Genomic DNA, 16,902 nt, shown 5'->3' with positions numbered 1-16,902 from the left:
GGAGAGAATGACGCAGGGGGAATTAATCAGCCCCCGAGCCAAAACCGAGAGAATGCCATTTCATGAAGGTCCCAACGATCTCAACATGGCCTATAACGTTTCACCAAGCGAGTTCGGCGTTCTTGCGGGAGATGAGTCCCCGTGGCACCAGGTGCTGGTAACTGTATCTCACATACGGATTGCCATTGGCATTGCTGGAAACAACACCGGCCGACCTATTATCCAGCTCAGTGGTAGTCCGTGCACAGCTCCTCCGCCTCGAGCTCGGAAGCACACACGCCGAGCACAAGCACGTTCCCAGAGCATGGAGCTCCGAATCCAAAGACAAAACAAAGGCTATCCAGAAAACTTCCATTCATTAAATGACCAGCACCCAGGTTGAGGGGTGGGATTTCTCATTGTACCTTCTAACTGTACAAGGTGTCCATCACACCACTCCAACGACTAGCTGAGAATATTCTATGTCCAAGGCGCCGACTGCTAGTATACACGCATTTGCCCAAACTTGTCGTGACCGCTAAATGTTCATGCCGTGTCGTGCATACTGCAGCCGAGCCAACTAGCCGCTGTTCTTTGCCCGAGTCTCAAGCGCTAAGAAATTAAAACGCAAAGCCATGACTGTGAATACCGAAGACACGACTCCCTCCAAGCCGAACGATATCAGCATGTCGGGAAAAGCCAATCGACAATCGCAAGTCAAGACCCCCAATGCTTTCCCGCTTACAGGAGGAAAGCAGCAATGGCACCGACACCAGCAAGACCAGCACCGACGTTGGCAACGAGGGCGTTGGCCGCACCAGTGTAGGTAGCGACGGCAGGGGCGACGCTGGATGGCGCATAGGGGGACCAGGCGGCGCTGGAGGTGCTGGCAGCAGCAACGGGGGTGACGGTGGTGCTGACGGCAGCGACGGTGGAGGACCAGTCACCCCAGGTACCAGTGGACACGGCGGCGACGGAACTGCTTGTATCAGCCTGGAGAAATTTTCGAGTCAGCTCAAGGTTCAATCTTTACCTGCATGAGGTGGAGGTCTTTGTGTAGACAGGGACAGAAATGGTGCACGGGCAATCAGTGATGGTCAGGGTGGTGGCAGAAGTGACTTCGTAGGTCTTGCCAGCGTGCGTGAATTTGGTAGCATATGGGCAGTAGGTTGTGATGGCACCTACAACGGTCGTGGTCCACGAGACAGGGGCGGCGCTGGAGGTCCAGTCAGCCCAGGTGTGGGTGCTCTCGGCAGCGACGGAGGCCTTGGTGGTCGTGGTCGTGGTGGTCGAGCTGGTCCAGTCCTCCCAGGTGTGGGTGCTGGTGGCGGCGACCGAGGCCTTGGTGGTGGTCGTCGTGGTCGTGGTCGTGGTGCTGGACCAATCGGCCCAGGTGCTGGCAACGCCGGCAGAGGCGCTGGAAGCGAGAGCTGCAACAGCGATGATGGATGCGGTGACCTTCATTGTGACGGGGTGGTAGTTTCTGGATTAGAAAACTAAAGTAGTGGGATTCGTGGGTAGATTGTTTTGTTCGTTGAAACGAATGTGGGTGGCGCAAAGACCGGCTTTCGAGCTGCTGAACGAGCGACTGTAAGTTGGAGTTTTGATCGTAGGATGGAGGAAGGAAAAAGAAGTGCTGAGGACGACGAAGGTTCTTCCATATATGTATGGGCGAGGGGACGCCATGACGCCGAACAAAAGGGAAATTAAGGTATCATTTTAGCATCAATGTTGACCATGGCCATGATTGAGTGGACGACGACGAGTGGAGAAAGGAAGCATTCTGGCGGCGTCAGGGGTAGCGGCGGGTCTTGTCTGGTCTTGTGTGTTATTGAGTTCGTGGTGTTGTATAGCGGAGCCCACATAGTGCTTTTTAGAGCAGCCTCATCCAGCCCTCCGTCGGCGCCATTGGTCCTCGCTCAACTTCATCCGAGATTGTGGCGGCGAAAAGTGGTCACCTCCTCCACCAGACCTGAACATGTCTCGTGGGAAGCTGGCGTTCCTCACACCATAACAACTTGGTCGGGCAGAAGCACCCTCGTCATTCTCAATGCTGTCTGTCCAACCACAGGTGACAATCTGACAGGGGCCAAGAAATGATCGAAGGCCATACATATGCAATAGGCAGTTTGTGTATGTTTTGGTAGCGGGAAGAGGTCATCCTGGGGAATTGGTAGATCCAACTGCTCAAGTGACCACCATCACCATCATCATACGATGAAGTCTCCTTTGTTGTTCGCCTGTGTGCTTGTTTACCAGGGTTGATTGGGAGACCAGCTTGGAAAGCAGCTGTTCTCGCGTAATTTCTCGCCTTGATCTCAACCGAGATGCTTTTACCCACGATAGTCCGAGTTGAGCATGTCCGCTTGCATCAGTCCTTGTCAATATTGTTTGGTCCTGAGATCGCATCATCGATTCATAAGCCAACGGGCCACCGCATCGAGGTCCGTCGTCGTAGTGGGTAGTGTAGGAGGGAGATCCGTGCTGCCGCGGTCCGTCCACGAATTTGATTGCTGGTCGCTTAGGCACTGCACTGGCTCAGAAGCCTTAGTGCACCGCTCCCGGTTACAACGTCCGTGATTCTCTGTTGCCACAACGCACCCCAGAGGAGTGTCGCAGGGCGAATCGTGGGCGTCGTAAACAAAGGAGCTGCCCAAGCTGTTTACTGGGAGGTTTGATGCACTTTCCAAGCACCCCAGTTGAGGGGCCAGAGCGGAGAGTTGACAGTGGCTCCGTTGATCGTTGATGCTGATCTGGCGCAGTCCGGAAATGAGAAGCCAAGATTGCTACCAGGGGCTGGAGCCAATCAGCAAGCTCGGCTGCCGCCGCCTCCTGTAAAGCCTTGTCGACTTTTTGCTCCCGGTGCTTCAGCATCGACCCATGCTCGACCCATTCGCTGTCTCTCTCCCCGTCCTTGGTCCGCACCGCTGCGTCACATTGTAATTGGGGAGGCAAAAAAACACACAAGAAGCACATCGTACGAGGGACACAACGAACGGAGCCTCTCACCCAATTGCCCCTCCAGAATGCCTGCACTGCGCCTGTTCCTTCAGGGGGATTGATGACTTGCAGTTGTGCTAACTGCGCAACTGAAGGATCAGATCTCGTCTCTCTCAGATCCAGTCGCCTCGAGACAACCAATCCTCGTGCTCGGTATGCACTTGGACCAACACTCCGCGGTTGTTGTGTTCAACCGGACCCATGGGAAAACATAATCACATCGATAAAGACAGACTTCCAATATTACACCTAGTCGAACCTTTGTCAATCAACCACGAGGGCCCTGAAAATAGCATGCGATCATGCCATTGCTGCCTTTGCAAACGCAATAGTGGAGATGGAGGTCTTTCAACTTAAATGCGGTTACTCTTTTCAGCAATACCAGTGGCCTGGTTCCTCGAAGTACCCAACGTAATAATGGAGCAAAGCCGCCGGACGGAGGTCTTTCCCCTTTCTGTCCATCGGCCCTAACACCTGTGATCTCCTCCTCCACCGCAGGCACATGGTTCAATAATGAGGAGCATACTAAAGAGGACTTCGGTAGTGTCCGGGCTGCTGAGCCGCGCGTTCAGAGAGTAGAGGAGACTGAAAAGAGCAGCATCGACGATATCATCCGAGCTACGGGTATACACAAGGCGAACATTGGCGCTCACAACATGCCCTCATGGCGCACGAATTATCGATTCGCCGCACGCCCACTCGGTTACGCCACGCCGCGACCCCGACGATCAAACAGGCGGCGCACTGCAAGTCGTCGGCCCAGCTTGCCCCCAGAAGGAGAAAACGGCGAGTATCAGAGTCGACGGTGCGCATCCTGGATCTGAGACATGTCAGGGATGCGAGATGAAAAAGCAGGGCCTAACAGCAACTGGTCTGTCGGCGAAACAGAACATTGAAGTCCGACCTCGCTTCAAAAACAACCCCTGGCACGTGACCATCCGCTTGCCCTGATGAAGAATGCGTGGTGGTCCGTGGAGCTTCTTTGGCAATAGGCGATAACAACACAATAATTTCACCCGGGGACGTTTGTCAATATTGGGCGGAATGTGTGCCGAAGCTACTCATACTCTTGACTACTACTGACGACAATCTCCGTTGCAGTCCCAGCACACTGGTCTTGTTGACATCGATTGCCTTTCTGACAGGATCCCGGAATATGCACTTTTGACTGCACGTTGATAGCCGTCTGGACGCTGAAGATCGCCATTAATATCAAAGTATGGGTACAGTGGAAAGGCATATACTCCACCCGGCATTCCAAACCACATCTTTTCATTAGCCATTATTCCTCTCGAGCAAAACGACTGCCCAACTTTCGCGATGACATGTCAGCTGAGGAAATCGGAGATCTGGAGACTGTCCCTTCATCATCACCCGTCGTCATTCGTTTCTGTTTTCAGATTTTCCTCAACGAGTGTTTGTGTCCTTGTCTTTGATCCACGGCTCTGCAAATGTCCCAACCCAATCCTCCACTTCCTGCCTCAGCGTCAAGATTTCGGCCACTTCGGTCCCGTCCTTCAGGTAATCTAGGAAGCTCTTGACTGCTCCCGGATTCTTCTTTCCCTTCGCTTCCGCATCCGACCGGGCGCTTTTGTCCACCTTGATCGCAATCGACACCGCCCGATCGACGATCTCTGCCACGCGGGTGAAATCGCTTGGCTGGAAACCTCTTGTGGTCATGGCAGGCGAGCCCATCCTCAACCCTCCAGGCCTCAGGGCCGATTTGTCTCCAGGAACCGTGTTCTTGTTCGCAGCTACGCCGCACAACTCGAGTACTCGTTCGACGCGAGCACCGTCAATGCCCTTCGACTTCAAGTCGACCAGGACTAGATGGTTATCTGTCCCGCCACTGACAATGTTGTAGCCCAGACCACCTGTATATGCAGAATTGCCGAGGCGTTCAGCAAGGGCTTTGGCATTGGTCAGAACCGTCTTCTGGTACTCCTTGAATCCTTTCGTTTGGGCCTGTTTCAGTGCAACTGCGAGAGCGGTAATGGTGTGGTTATGCGGACCGCCTTGGTGGCCTGGGAACACGGATGCGTTGATGGGACCCTCGAGGTCGTACATCTCCTTGTCGCCTTTTTTATTTGTTCGGCGTACGCCTTTACGGTAGAAGATCATAGCTCCTCGAGGGCCACGGAGGGATTTGTGCGTGGTAGTTGTGACCACGTCCGAGTATTGGAACGGGCTTGGGATCACGTCGGCAGCGACCAGACCAGATATGTGAGCCATATCAGATAGCAGGTAAGCACCCACCTCATCAGATATGGCTCGCATGCGTTCGTAGTCAATCAGTCGACTGTACGCAGAGGTTCCAGCGATAATGACTTTGGGTCGGTACAAGAGAGCGAGCTCGCGCATCTTTTCGTAGTCAATCAACCCTGTCGATTCGTCCAGGCGATATGGAAGGGTCTCAAAGTATTTGGAGATCATGGAAATCTTCTTGGTGGGAGTCTGGTAACCGTGAGACAAGTGGCCACCGTGGGGAAGATCGAGACCCATGATACGGTCGTGCGTGTTAAGGAGGGCCGAGTAGGCGTAAAGGTTCGCGGGAGAGCCGGACAAGGCTGACTTGTTCAGTATTGGATACCAAGGGAGCTCGAGCTCAACCACATGTGGTCACTTACGTTGGACATTGACCCCCCATTCTTCTGGATTCAGGCGATATGTCTCCAGAGCGCGCTTTTGACACAGTCTCTCGGACTCGTCGATATGTTCATTGCCTCCATAGTATCGTGCCCCGGGATATCCCTCTGAGTACTTGTCTGGGTAGAGGGTCAGAAAGTCAGTCGCTGACCGATTGATAACGGGAAACTCTCACTTTGCATTACACTGCCCAAGGCATCCAACACAGCCTGGGAGGTGAAGTTTTCGGAAGGGATAAGATTGATGAAATGTCTCTGGCGACGTATTTCCTGCAGGGTTAAAAACGAATTAGAGCCATGACATGAAATATTAGCTATTGTAGGGCTTCCTTACGCGCTGCAAAATCTCGTAGATCTCGGGATCTGCTTCTTTAAGATGCTCACCCAGTAACTGACGGCCATGTAAGTATTACATTGACACTTGCATTGGTTCTGAACGAGATGTTACCTTGTTTTGAGCCTCGGTCTGGGCAGAGCTCTGTGTTCGGGAAGAAGACAGTCCTCTGATGCTGGCCCTACAAGAGAGACATATTGACGGTTTGGAGACCAAAGAGGGTGACGACCAGAACCTCCTTGCAAGCATTGAACGGGCCATGTTTGGACTGATAAGATATTGACCACTGAGTGCCTGTACAAACGAAGTGCGGAGAAAAGGGTATGATTATCTCAATCAGACCACACGGTGCGTCAAAGCAGACGACAGGTGTCGCACACGGCCAGTCTCAACTCTTGACAGGTGACGGCTGCCTCGACTCGGACCCCCTGATAGAGACTGCACCCCTGATAGAGACTGCACCCCGGATGGAGAAGGGGTGGGTGATATGGCTGATGATATATAGACTTGGGAGTTCCATCAAAGTGGCGCAAGATCAAGGAATGAAGTCCAACCAATGCGGAGGTTTCGCCGGTTGCTGCAACGGGAAGGTCAAGCGACAGCCCGAAAATCATTTCCCCCAGATTCTTCGGTTTTTCTGTTTTGTTTTTCTCTTCTTCACAACTAAATCCAAGATGAAGAGCATCTGTACGTCAGCTGCAGCTCCCGCGCTCCGGCCCCTGGGCTGGAGGTCTGTGGGCGATGCTGATATGTCCTGGGTCCAAGCACCACCTTGAAGGACAATTTGAAACAAAGACTGATTGGACATGTTGTTGATTGTTGACCGATTTGTGTGGCTGCCTGCATAGGGATGCGAATTGCACTCAATCTGCCGTGCTGGGCTGGTTTATGGCCTTTTGTGACGCTATGATGTTTGATGGGCTGGAGTCGCTTTGATTCTTTGCGTGGACTAGGACGAGACTTCCTCAGAGCGGTGAGAGGGACAGCCTGGAAAGAGATATGGATGAGTGTGTGGCTCGGTGATTTGGATTAGCAGCAGTGGGCCAAAGGGAGTCTTCTTTGATCAGTTGAGTGTTGATGTCTTCTTTAATGAATACCATTGCAGTTTGCTCTGCACCGTCGTCGTCGTCATCGTCGGTGATGCTTTGATTTGCTTCTTTCCTTCCGACCCCGGTGGCTTCGCCTGTCGTTTTGCATGTCAATGGATGGTGTTTGGGTAACTGACGGGCATAATGCTCTTTCTGGCTGCGATCAGGCAGTTCTTGGGCAGCCAAAGAATGCACCCTTGTCACTGTCACTTGTGGTGTGAGGGCATGGGTCGTCTTGCGCGGATGCTCCAGACCTCGCTGTCGGCCCTGGGTCTCGCTGCTTTAACAGGGCCTTCGCCAACATGCCCTCCTTCCCGGGAAGATTGTCAACAGCTTCTCCCTCTTGGCTGTTCCTTCCTGCCTGATGCGCATTACAGCCCATCACGTGCTATACAACTGCTGCCAAGCGGCGGTGGTTGAAATGCCTCTTTCCCACAGGCACATTGTCTGGTTTGGATCGTCTCGCAGATAACCACTTTTTCATCCTTCTCATCCTTCTCATCCTGCACCTTCTCTCCCAACCCATCTTCACCTCATCTTCGATCCGTCCGTGCATCGACAGCCGACCGCTTTGTCCTCACTGCATTCATCTCAGGGACCGTGCTTTTGTAAGGCAAGTCTTTCTTTCAGTCCGAGCTTGGGTTGCTCAGACATCAGCAGATCCATTCACGGCTCCATCAGCATGCCGCCCACTACGCGTAAGAAAGCCCAGGGCTCCAACAACAACCTTCAGCCCTTGAACATCGTAAGTGCTGGAGCCGATGTGACCACCACTGGCGTCGCAGGTCCCAAGTACAAGGACGACGACCCGTTCGAACGTGTCTTCGACCCTCTCATCGATGTCCCATCGGATGACCACGACTCTGACCATTCTGATTATGGGTCTGACAAGAAGAAACGCAAGAGAAAGCCCGACCGCGATCAGAAGGGCAAGTCCAAGAAACGCCTCACTCGTCGCGGCGTCCTCCCTCCACCTTTTGTCCCCGATCTCTCAGACGATGAATATGCCTTGAACGGCAATGTGACTGAGGAGGAAGAGGACGGGGGCCTTTGGTCCGTCGAATATCGGGATGGTGCCAAGAAGTCTCAAGCGGAAAACAACGAGCTCTCACCGGTTCTGTAAGTAGGATCTCCGTGAAGGCTGTGTCTTTTTCACTCTGGAACTTTCCAAGCTGAGCCCTTTTGGAATCCGACAACAGCTAACGGACGTGTTACTAGGACATTCGAGGCTAGTTGTGAGGGTGGCGCCAAGGCCGTTGTCAAACTCGACCTTGCGGCTCTCTTGAAGAAATTGGGCGCTCCTCCTTCGATTTTGCCTGCCACGCCTGGAATTGGAGCTGCTGCGCTTACCAAGGATGCCACCATGGCTGTGAAGAAAGTCGGCTTCATTGACCTACCATTCGAGCTCCGCGTGAAGACATACCGATTGCTCTTCCGCGACGATAGGGCCATAGAGTTCGAGCGCCGCGACTTCTCACACTCTGCTCACTTTCTCCGGACTTGCAAGACTGTTCACCAAGAAGGCAGAGAGGTTCTCTATGGTGAGAACTCGTTCCACTTCACGCGAGACACTTCCATCCGCGGTAGATACTACGAACATGTGTGGAAGGAGGTCGGTTACAAGGATATCAGACGATTCTTGGAAGCCATCGGCCCTGACAACGTAAGTACCCTTGCCAGCGTGAATGTCTCGTCTTTCGAGCCACTGTTTCCCTTGCTCCATCCGGCTTCTGGCACAAGCTAACCCCCCTTCCCAGATGGCTCAATTGAAATACATCTCGTTTGTCTTCACCGATGGTGCAGACAATCGCACCAGACATGCAACGCAAATTCCAGAGCGCAAATTCGTTAACGACCCACATTTGCATCACATCTTCCGTCTTATTGGAGAGAACACCACGTTGAGGACACTCGCAGTGCAATTTGCCGGTCGCGCCTGGGTTTCCAACAACGACTTCCACTTCTTGAAAGCTTTCACTGGGATGAGGTGCAACAACTTCGTCACCATCTACCGTTTCAGAGGGCTCACTAACAAGTGCGCGTCTGATCTCAAGAACAAGATGAAACAAGTCATGCGCGTGAAGCAAGAAAAGGGTGACCGAATCGACTGGTCGGACATCAGAAATAAGGTGAAGATGGTGTATGAGGGATCTTCAGCATATCCTGCCATGCAGCACTACGCGCATGACTGGTAACTGATCAAGAGCCAGGGAGGCACGACATCACACTAGCCTCTCGTGCTGATTAAAGATGTCTCCAGGATTGCGTGTGGATTAAATGCCGAGAGGAAACAGAAGAGTCTTGAGAACAGCACGAGAACCTGAAATTCCGAGTTCGTGGGTCCGCACACTCTGAAGACCCAGACATGGAAACCAGCCGAGCACAATCAGTCACCTTCGACGAGCTAGGTCAGAGCACACTGTCACACGAGCATTCCTTTCCTGGATTGGAGGTGAATGGGGACAAATGCGCTTTTGGGGAGATCTTGAGGGAGCAGCAGGAGGTGGCACACGATGGGGGTTGTCTACCGGCATCAACTGTTTCAAGACTCTACCGTTGGTCATATGGAGCTTCGCTGGCATGGATCACGGCAATGGCCACGCTGTCCCTGTTTTCCTCTCAGACGAGTTGGACCTTGACGAAACGAGTCAAAACATGTACCATAGCCGGACCTCGAAGTCGACAAAGCTAGAGTAATCAAATCATGCAGAAATCAGGAAACCTTAGCGTGCACACGTGTTGTCATATTGCGAAGGTTGTTTCCTTGCACTGGCCGTGTCAGCCTTGCCGCATCCTGTTACCACTGTCTTGTCTATCTCGTACAGTTTGCCATTTGAGCAGCTTTCCAACAAGATATTAAACTTGGCTAGATTTCCAATCCAATCGTCTAGTGTCAGACCTGGGAACAGTCCACACCGACACACACAACACAAGCAACAGACTAATGCTCAATATCGTCCCAGCTGCGGCCCTGCACGGCGTTCAACTCCTCGATCGACATGACCTTGCCGGTGGTGAAGTAGCCGGCGTGGATCTTGGCGTCGATCTCCACCCGCGAGTCCTCGGGGATCATGTCGTCGGGGATGGGGACCCTCTCGAGGATGGGGATGCCCTGGTCGACAATGGCGTCGTGCTTCATGTTGGACATGGACAGCATGCGGTCGATCTTGGTGATGCCCAGCCAGTGCAGGATGTCGGGCATCAGGGCCTGGAACCGCATGTCCTTGACCCCCGCGATGTTCTCGGTGCGCTTGAAGTACTCGCTGGCGCGGTCGGCGCCGCGCTTGCGGGCGTTGTACACCAGGTACTTGGTGACCTCGCCGAGGGCGCGGCCCTCCTTGCGGAAGTAGATGACAACGCCCGAGCCGCCCTTCTGGGCCTCCTTGACCGCCTCCTCGATGCCGAAGATCAGGTACGGCCGGCACGTGCAGATGTCGGACCCGAACACGTCGCTGCCGTTGCACTCGTCGTGCACGCGCAGTGCCAGCCGCACGTTGGGGTCGGCCATCTTGGCCGGGTCGCCAAAGCAGTACACCGTCAGCCCGCCGATGGGCGGCAGGAACACCTTGATATCGTTCCGCGTCACCAGCTCCGGGTACGAGCCGCCCGTGTGCTCGAAGAGCGCCCGCCGCAGCGCGCTCTCCTGGATCCCGAACCGCTCCGCCACGCCGGGGAGGTACCACACGGGCTCGACCGCGAACTTGGTGACGTTCAGTTCCCCCGTCTCGTTGAGGCAGATCCGCCCGTCCGGCTTCAAACGGCCAGCCTTGACCGACTGTTCGAGCTCGGGGATCTTCATGTGCGCCTTGGTCACGGCGATGGTGGGCCGGATGTCGATGTCCTGGGACTGCATGAGGTCTTTGTAGAGCCAGGGTGCCAGGTGGCCGAAGGGGTCCATGGCCACGATCTTCTTCTTGTCGCCCCAGGCGGGGAAGGGCCCGATGTTCGCTGCCGGTTCCGTGTTGGTGAAGTCCGGCTTGTGCTCCAGGTCGAGATTGTTGCTCGCTACGGCGAGGGCGTGGTAGATGCTGTAGGAACCCCCGTGGGCGCCGATGGCATTCCGGCGACGGATGGTGTTGTGGTGACGGCTGACCACCACAGGACCCCGATGGATCGGATTGGGAGCTCCCCAGTCCAGTGGGATAGGGTCGATCCCCGACTGGCCCGGGTAGGTGGTGAGGATGATTCGCGAGGTGACGGACGATTTCCTGGCCGGGGTCGTGGGAGACGACGGCGCCTTAGGAGCCAAGCTGGAGTCTGTAGGAGGGGAAGCGGCGCCGCTCGCCGACTTGCCCAGCTGTATGGGATCCAAGCTGGGGGAGTCCTTGACGTTTGTTGTTCGAGACTGGGACCCGCCGCGCAGTTGGTTCACCGACTGCGAGGTCTCGACTCTGCTCTGGAGCGACTCTACATTCGCAGCGAGGTTTGCCTGGTCAAGTTGGATCTTCTTGAGTGTGGCGAGGATCTCTGAGAGGATGGGTTCGGGGGTGGCCCCGTTTGGCGTAGCCATGCTGTGCGAGATGTGGCTGGAAGACAAACTGATCTCAATCCGAAACAAAACAAAGACCTCGACGCTCGTCCAGAGCCTCTGAATGAATCCTGAGCAGATCTTCCCGGACCTAGCTCCGGTTCTTGCGTCCGTGGCAATTCCACCGAGACGGACGTGGGCAAAACTGAATGGACGGATTGGATTGATGAACCGAGTAGTGCTGGCGAGGGAGAGTCGCCAGAAGGACGTTGAAATGCCTCTCGGAGCTACTCTCAAACACCGACAAAAGCCCCCAGCACCCAAGCACGATCTAAAGATGTATAGGTATAAGGGGATATAGATAGGATAGATAGAGAGAGAAGAGAAGAGAAGAGGGAATCTCTTTCGACGAGTGCAACGTCGAAGCAATGGTGCATCAGTGGAGGGGAAGATTGTCATCGCAGTCAGTGAGAGGGCTTGTGATTGGTGCAGGAAGCCTCGGAGGATGTCGCGATAACGATAAGACTTGGCGATGGCACGTGACTGCGGAGATGGGTGGGAAGTGACAAGTGACGAGGCTGCGGCTTCCTTTTGAGGTTCTTCATTATCGACGCCGAGCCCATCACTCAACTCCCTCCCTCTCTCCCTCTCTTTCTTGTCGCCCCTGTTCACCCTGTCACTTGGACTGTGGACTCCCATTGACCGCTCCACCTCTGAGATTGTCGATAATCGACCAGAAATGGTGAGTCGTCACAAATCTCGAGGCAAGCCTCTGTTCTAACGTTGTCGGCACAGGGGAAACGCAAGAAGTCTTCTCGCAAACCTCAAGGTCCCAGGAAAGTCAGTACATCTCCAAATTCCAGCTCAGGCAGCCCATCGTTAGGACCACTGGATGACTACTCATTTTGTTTACCTTAAACTCGCTAACATTGGTCCCTTCCCCGTCTGGCAGCGCGAACCCCTCGCTACAACGTTCACCTGTCTCTTCTGCAATCACGAAAAAGCCATCCAAGTCAAGCTCGACAAGAAAGCCGGCGTGGGCAACCTCTTCTGCAAGATATGCGGGCAGAAATTCCAGACCGGCATCAACTACCTGAGCGCGGCGGTCGACGTCTATTCGGACTGGATCGACGCGTGTGAAGACGTGGCCAAGGAGGCGGCGACACACGAGGCCGAGGAAGATGCGAAGTTCAGCAGCTACGCGACATCCGGGAGGGCTGGAGCAGGGGCTGGAGCCGCTGGTGGCAGGGGTGCCGATGATGAAGACGAAGACGCAGACGATGGGGAAGAGTGAGCTTCCGTAGCGAGCGTGAAGAGCAGTGGCGTGTACTGTCTTCTCACAGGACATGGCATGGCATAGCGAGGCGTGGTGTGGCGTGGCGTTACCTTGCAAGAAAAGTTATCATGACATTATTAAGGAGTATGGGAATATCTCTGGGCAAAATGGAGCTATCATGGGTCACCCGTGGCACGAAATCATGCTCACGCAAAACAACTGGGAAGGGTTCATGATGTCAAAAAGACACCACGGCTGGAGGATACGACGTCAAGCATATGAGCAGCAAAGGCTCTATCGGCGACGCGCCATGCATTCGGCCAACACAGCGTGGAATATTGAATTTCTGACACAAAAGCATTCTTCCGCCCAGGGATAAATGGCTCTATTCACTTGTTGTCCTTGTCCGCAGAGTCATTCCAGGGACTTGAACGTGTCAATGTTATTTCTACGACGGTCCACACCACCCGACAACTCTTCCGTCGCAACTTTGCAGTTGGGGCAAGGTCATCAGGAGTCACTGGGCGGTGAGCAGCTCTTTGGGTGACCCAGATAAGAGACCTCAAACAAGGAACTAACAGCTTCTCGGCCACGATGGCTTCCTATCTCGATATGAGCCGGTGAGGGAAAAGTGCGCCAACCAAACACAGGAGAAAGAAACAACTGGGCAAAAACCGTCCGTTCAGAGCGGGTTAAAGAAAATCGCAGTACGTGAGGCATGAATTGTGCTTAGCCAGTCGCCTCTGTGAATATGGAAGCAACCTTCCGGATGTCATGTATATCTTCGCCGAGACCCGGACGATAAGTCAAAAGCAGTTCCGGCTAGGTTGCGTCTGACTTGGTGAATGCTATTGTCTCGTCCTCAACAGCTCCCGGCAGATCGTAAGGAAGCATCGTCAGCCAGCTATTTCGCTACGGATGTGGGGTATCCTTCCATACTCGTAAAAGCATGAGTAGTCCGAGACGTAGTACAAGATTGATGGCGTCGTGGGCTAAATCGAAGTGCCGCAATGTCCAATCACCCGTAGGTAGCAAACGATCAGGGGTAACAGTTAGTGCAGAAGGGTACCGATTCTTACCTTTGGAACACAAGGGAGAATGTGTGGTGATCATCTTTTAGACCCAAATGTGCAGCAAAGAGTTTCGGGGAAGGCTGGAAAAGAGCCAAGGTGACAGGGGCATTCCAAGGGGTTAAGCAAATTTATCAACGATAGAGAAATTGAGTCCCTCCTCGATGATCGAAAGCCAATGGTTGTTGAATCGTGGGATTGACACTGTCGTTGTCATGAACCCAAATCGACCTCCACGTGCCCCTGGACGCAGAAGTTGTCGTGGCCATGCGGGTAATTCCACCGTTCGTCGTCGTAAATGTGATCCCTTTCACCAACGCAAGGGATGGAACGAACGGGGTTGGTCTTGACGAGACGCGGTCGTCGTCCCCTTTCATTTCAGACAAATGAGTTGTGCGGACCAGTAGAGTGCCATATCGACGACAGCGTGATGGTGGCTCCAGTGGCAAACAGTCCGCCGTCCATGGAAAGCGGAACATCTCTGGAACGTTTGGGCGCCTTGGACCCTGTAGGCTAATTGCCTTCGTTGGGATTGATCCGATTCGAAAGGGACGTTTATTTCGATAATATAAACAAAGATTTGAGTCAAAGTCTTGGACTTCTTGATCGGTGTTGGGCTGGCTGGATCGCCAAAGTGTCGCGTCTGATTGAAAATCCTTCATCCACCGCGGGGACCAGCGGAGAACTCAAGGCAAAGCCCACACCTCGTATAACAGAGCTGACCCAACATAATGTACGGACTACCACTTGTCGTGCCATGCCAGGGGCATGGGAAGTGAGACTGGAGAGCTTGATCTGACAATGCAAGACATTCTCGCCTTGCTTGTTGCGAGATTTGATGGAGCAAGGTCGGATCGCCTCCCTTCCTCAGGCCATGTCGCAGGTACTGCACTGCAATGCCCTCGCAGTGATCGTCATGCAGCTGTGATGATGTGCATGAGTAGGGGGAAATGTCTTTCCGTTGATTTTCCCGATAGTATTTGGCCCAATCACAGTCAATGGGCCGTGGTCATGTTTGCGAATCCAAAACAAGGGGGGCAACACCAGGGCCTCCTCCTCCGTCGACCTTCTTGGAAGAGCCGTCTTCGCCTTTTCCAGAAGGGGCTGCTCTTCCTCGCCTGTTCTCTCCTTCGCCGCCTAAGCGAGAGGAAGCTGGTGCTACTAGCCCGGCACAGCCCTCTGGCGGCGATAATGGATCGGCATAGACTTCTCAAACGCAGTGCATCCTGCACAGGCGATCGATGCAAGATCGTAGACCTGCAGTAAACAGGGGATGCAGTGCAATGCCAATGCAACGGCGGAACAGAAAGGCTGAATATCGCAGACGCAAAATGATCCGGCTCTGGGATGGCGGCCTCAAGGGCGAGGGTATGTCCGGCAGCACACACATCGGCCCACACACCAAAACTTACCCTAGGGCCCAGCCTCCTCTTCAAACCCAGTGCTTCCCGAAGAAGCTCGCGAAAGAGAGACCCTTTTGTCACGATGGGGAACTCCACATCAGGAGAACTCTTTTGGCTGGAGAAGCACTAGGGATAAGGCACCCCGTTCAGAACTTCTCGATACGTGCTCGACGGAGTAATCATTGCTGATCGAGCGATCCTCGCGAAGCTGACCCGGGCTCCCACGACACCGATTGGGCTGCATCAGCCGAAGCTGGTCGAAGCCAGTCCGAGAGTGGGCTGCTGGGATTTTCTTCTGCAAATCATGGATTGACAACACATCAAAACTTGTTGGGATGTGGGCGGCAAGCCGGCTGGGCCATTTGCACGGATTTCGAATTCGGCGACCATGCCAATCGCTTTGAAACGGACATTCCTTCCCAGTTTGCTATCTCCTTCCTCCTCTGCCATTTGATCCCGGGATGCGTGGAAGCAAACCCCTAAATCGAGACCCCAACGGATGTCTCTACTGGTACAAAGAGGCGTAACCGATGGGGCTTTGTGACACAGAGAAAGAAGCCGGCGGCATCATGCCCTGCTTGCCCGTACCATGTTTACCGGGAGGCTGAAATGCTCAATGGTCGCATGTGCCACTATTCTCTCGAGGCCTTCACCCCAGGCCTGGGTGTGCATGATGGAGCCGTCATCGGACGAAGGCCGGGTGCCGATGTGGACCGTCCAGGACACTCGGCAGATCTGCTGTTGACGCCTGTCCTTGCATACAGTTCAAGCTTTTAGAAGGGAGTGCATGTTGACAGGAGTTGGTGCATTGTCCATGCACCGTGGCCTGAGGAAGCCCGGTGATCTTGCATTTGCATGCCTCTGGTTGGCATCTTGGATCCAGATAGATTCAAGATGCAATGCGACCTTAAATTCGTAGCGGATACACATGCACAGCGGGAACACCCCGTCTGCATCCCCGCATGCAAGCAAGCACTTCTCGCTGAAGATCCCTTGCCGATAATATACGGAATGGCTCAGCATCAATTCGCCACCGAGCAGAACACTTTCAAAAGCCGCACAAAATCATCTCTAACTTCACGATGCTGGCTCTCTATTGCCAGTCGTCAGGCAGGGTTTGTGATTGAAAGCACACGTGTTAGAACGACGTTGGACTGGAACTTTCCAGAGCGCCCAGCATGTTGGGGTTTGGCTAAATGCTCCGTCAAGGAGGTTGGCAGCATTATTGGCCCTGATCCTCTTTCCAGAAAATGCTCGTTAAGGGATGGATGGGGGATCGGCGGCGGCATGAACCCTGAGTCGACACCACTATCATCCGGTAACCACTTGGTATCATTGTCCCTAACCGGGGTATCCGGGCCACTCTTCTTCGTTGTTGGGGCGAGGATGAGTAACGTCCAACCTGACGGGATCGATAGTGAGCAAAGGCTCGGAGATGAGCTTCATCAAAGGCAGTTGGCCGATCCTCGTGATTAATTGATGAGGCTGGGAGACCCGATGTCGATGCCACTATTTCCTTTGAGACCGCGGAGTACAACTCCGTGTGAGGGAACAGGAACGCCCATCTTGGTCGACGGTAAGGCAGTCAGTCGGGCTGGGCCATGACGCGCAGCAGATGGAGTAGGCTAAACCTGAAACT

The 16,902-nt window shown here is 54.0% G+C and overlaps 5 protein-coding genes across 5 annotated transcripts; 2 read left to right on the top strand and 3 right to left on the bottom strand.

Moving 5' to 3' along the window:
- Positions 1–720: 720 nt before the first annotated feature.
- Positions 721–1,443, bottom strand: AYL99_08841 (hypothetical protein; the record flags this gene model as incomplete). The annotated part of the gene is made up of 2 exons (XM_018840349.1): positions 721–958; positions 1,013–1,443. 2 exons carry the CDS (start codon positions 1,441–1,443, stop codon positions 721–723), a joined length of 669 nt encoding a protein of 222 aa, XP_018690096.1.
- A 2,943-nt stretch (positions 1,444–4,386) lies between these two features.
- On the bottom strand, positions 4,387–6,219 carry AYL99_08840 (hypothetical protein; the record flags this gene model as incomplete). The annotated part of the gene is made up of 5 exons (XM_018840348.1): positions 4,387–5,546; positions 5,607–5,744; positions 5,801–5,894; positions 5,959–6,015; positions 6,073–6,219. 5 exons carry the CDS (start codon positions 6,217–6,219, stop codon positions 4,387–4,389), a joined length of 1,596 nt encoding a protein of 531 aa, XP_018690095.1.
- Positions 6,220–7,728: 1,509 nt separating this feature from the next.
- On the top strand, positions 7,729–9,241 carry AYL99_08839 (hypothetical protein; the record flags this gene model as incomplete). Its single annotated transcript, XM_018840347.1, has 3 exons — positions 7,729–8,165; positions 8,265–8,709; positions 8,804–9,241. 3 exons carry the CDS (start codon positions 7,729–7,731, stop codon positions 9,239–9,241), a joined length of 1,320 nt encoding a protein of 439 aa, XP_018690094.1.
- A 746-nt stretch (positions 9,242–9,987) lies between these two features.
- Positions 9,988–11,556, bottom strand: AYL99_08838 (hypothetical protein; the record flags this gene model as incomplete). The annotated part of the gene is made up of 1 exon (XM_018840346.1): positions 9,988–11,556. One exon carries the CDS (start codon positions 11,554–11,556, stop codon positions 9,988–9,990), a length of 1,569 nt encoding a protein of 522 aa, XP_018690093.1.
- A 697-nt stretch (positions 11,557–12,253) lies between these two features.
- On the top strand, positions 12,254–12,808 carry AYL99_08837 (hypothetical protein; the record flags this gene model as incomplete). The annotated part of the gene is made up of 3 exons (XM_018840345.1): positions 12,254–12,256; positions 12,310–12,354; positions 12,467–12,808. The coding sequence occupies 3 exons, from the start codon at positions 12,254–12,256 to the stop codon at positions 12,806–12,808; spliced, it is 390 nt and encodes a 129-aa protein (XP_018690092.1).
- Between the last annotated feature and the right edge of the window lie 4,094 nt (positions 12,809–16,902).

This window comes from Fonsecaea erecta, assembly GCF_001651985.1.
Source record: "Fonsecaea erecta strain CBS 125763 chromosome Unknown Scaff8, whole genome shotgun sequence".
NCBI classification, from domain to species: Eukaryota; Fungi; Ascomycota; class Eurotiomycetes; order Chaetothyriales; family Herpotrichiellaceae; genus Fonsecaea; species Fonsecaea erecta.
Note: the sequence above shows the minus strand (reverse complement) of the source record. Positions and strands in the feature narration are given on the sequence as shown.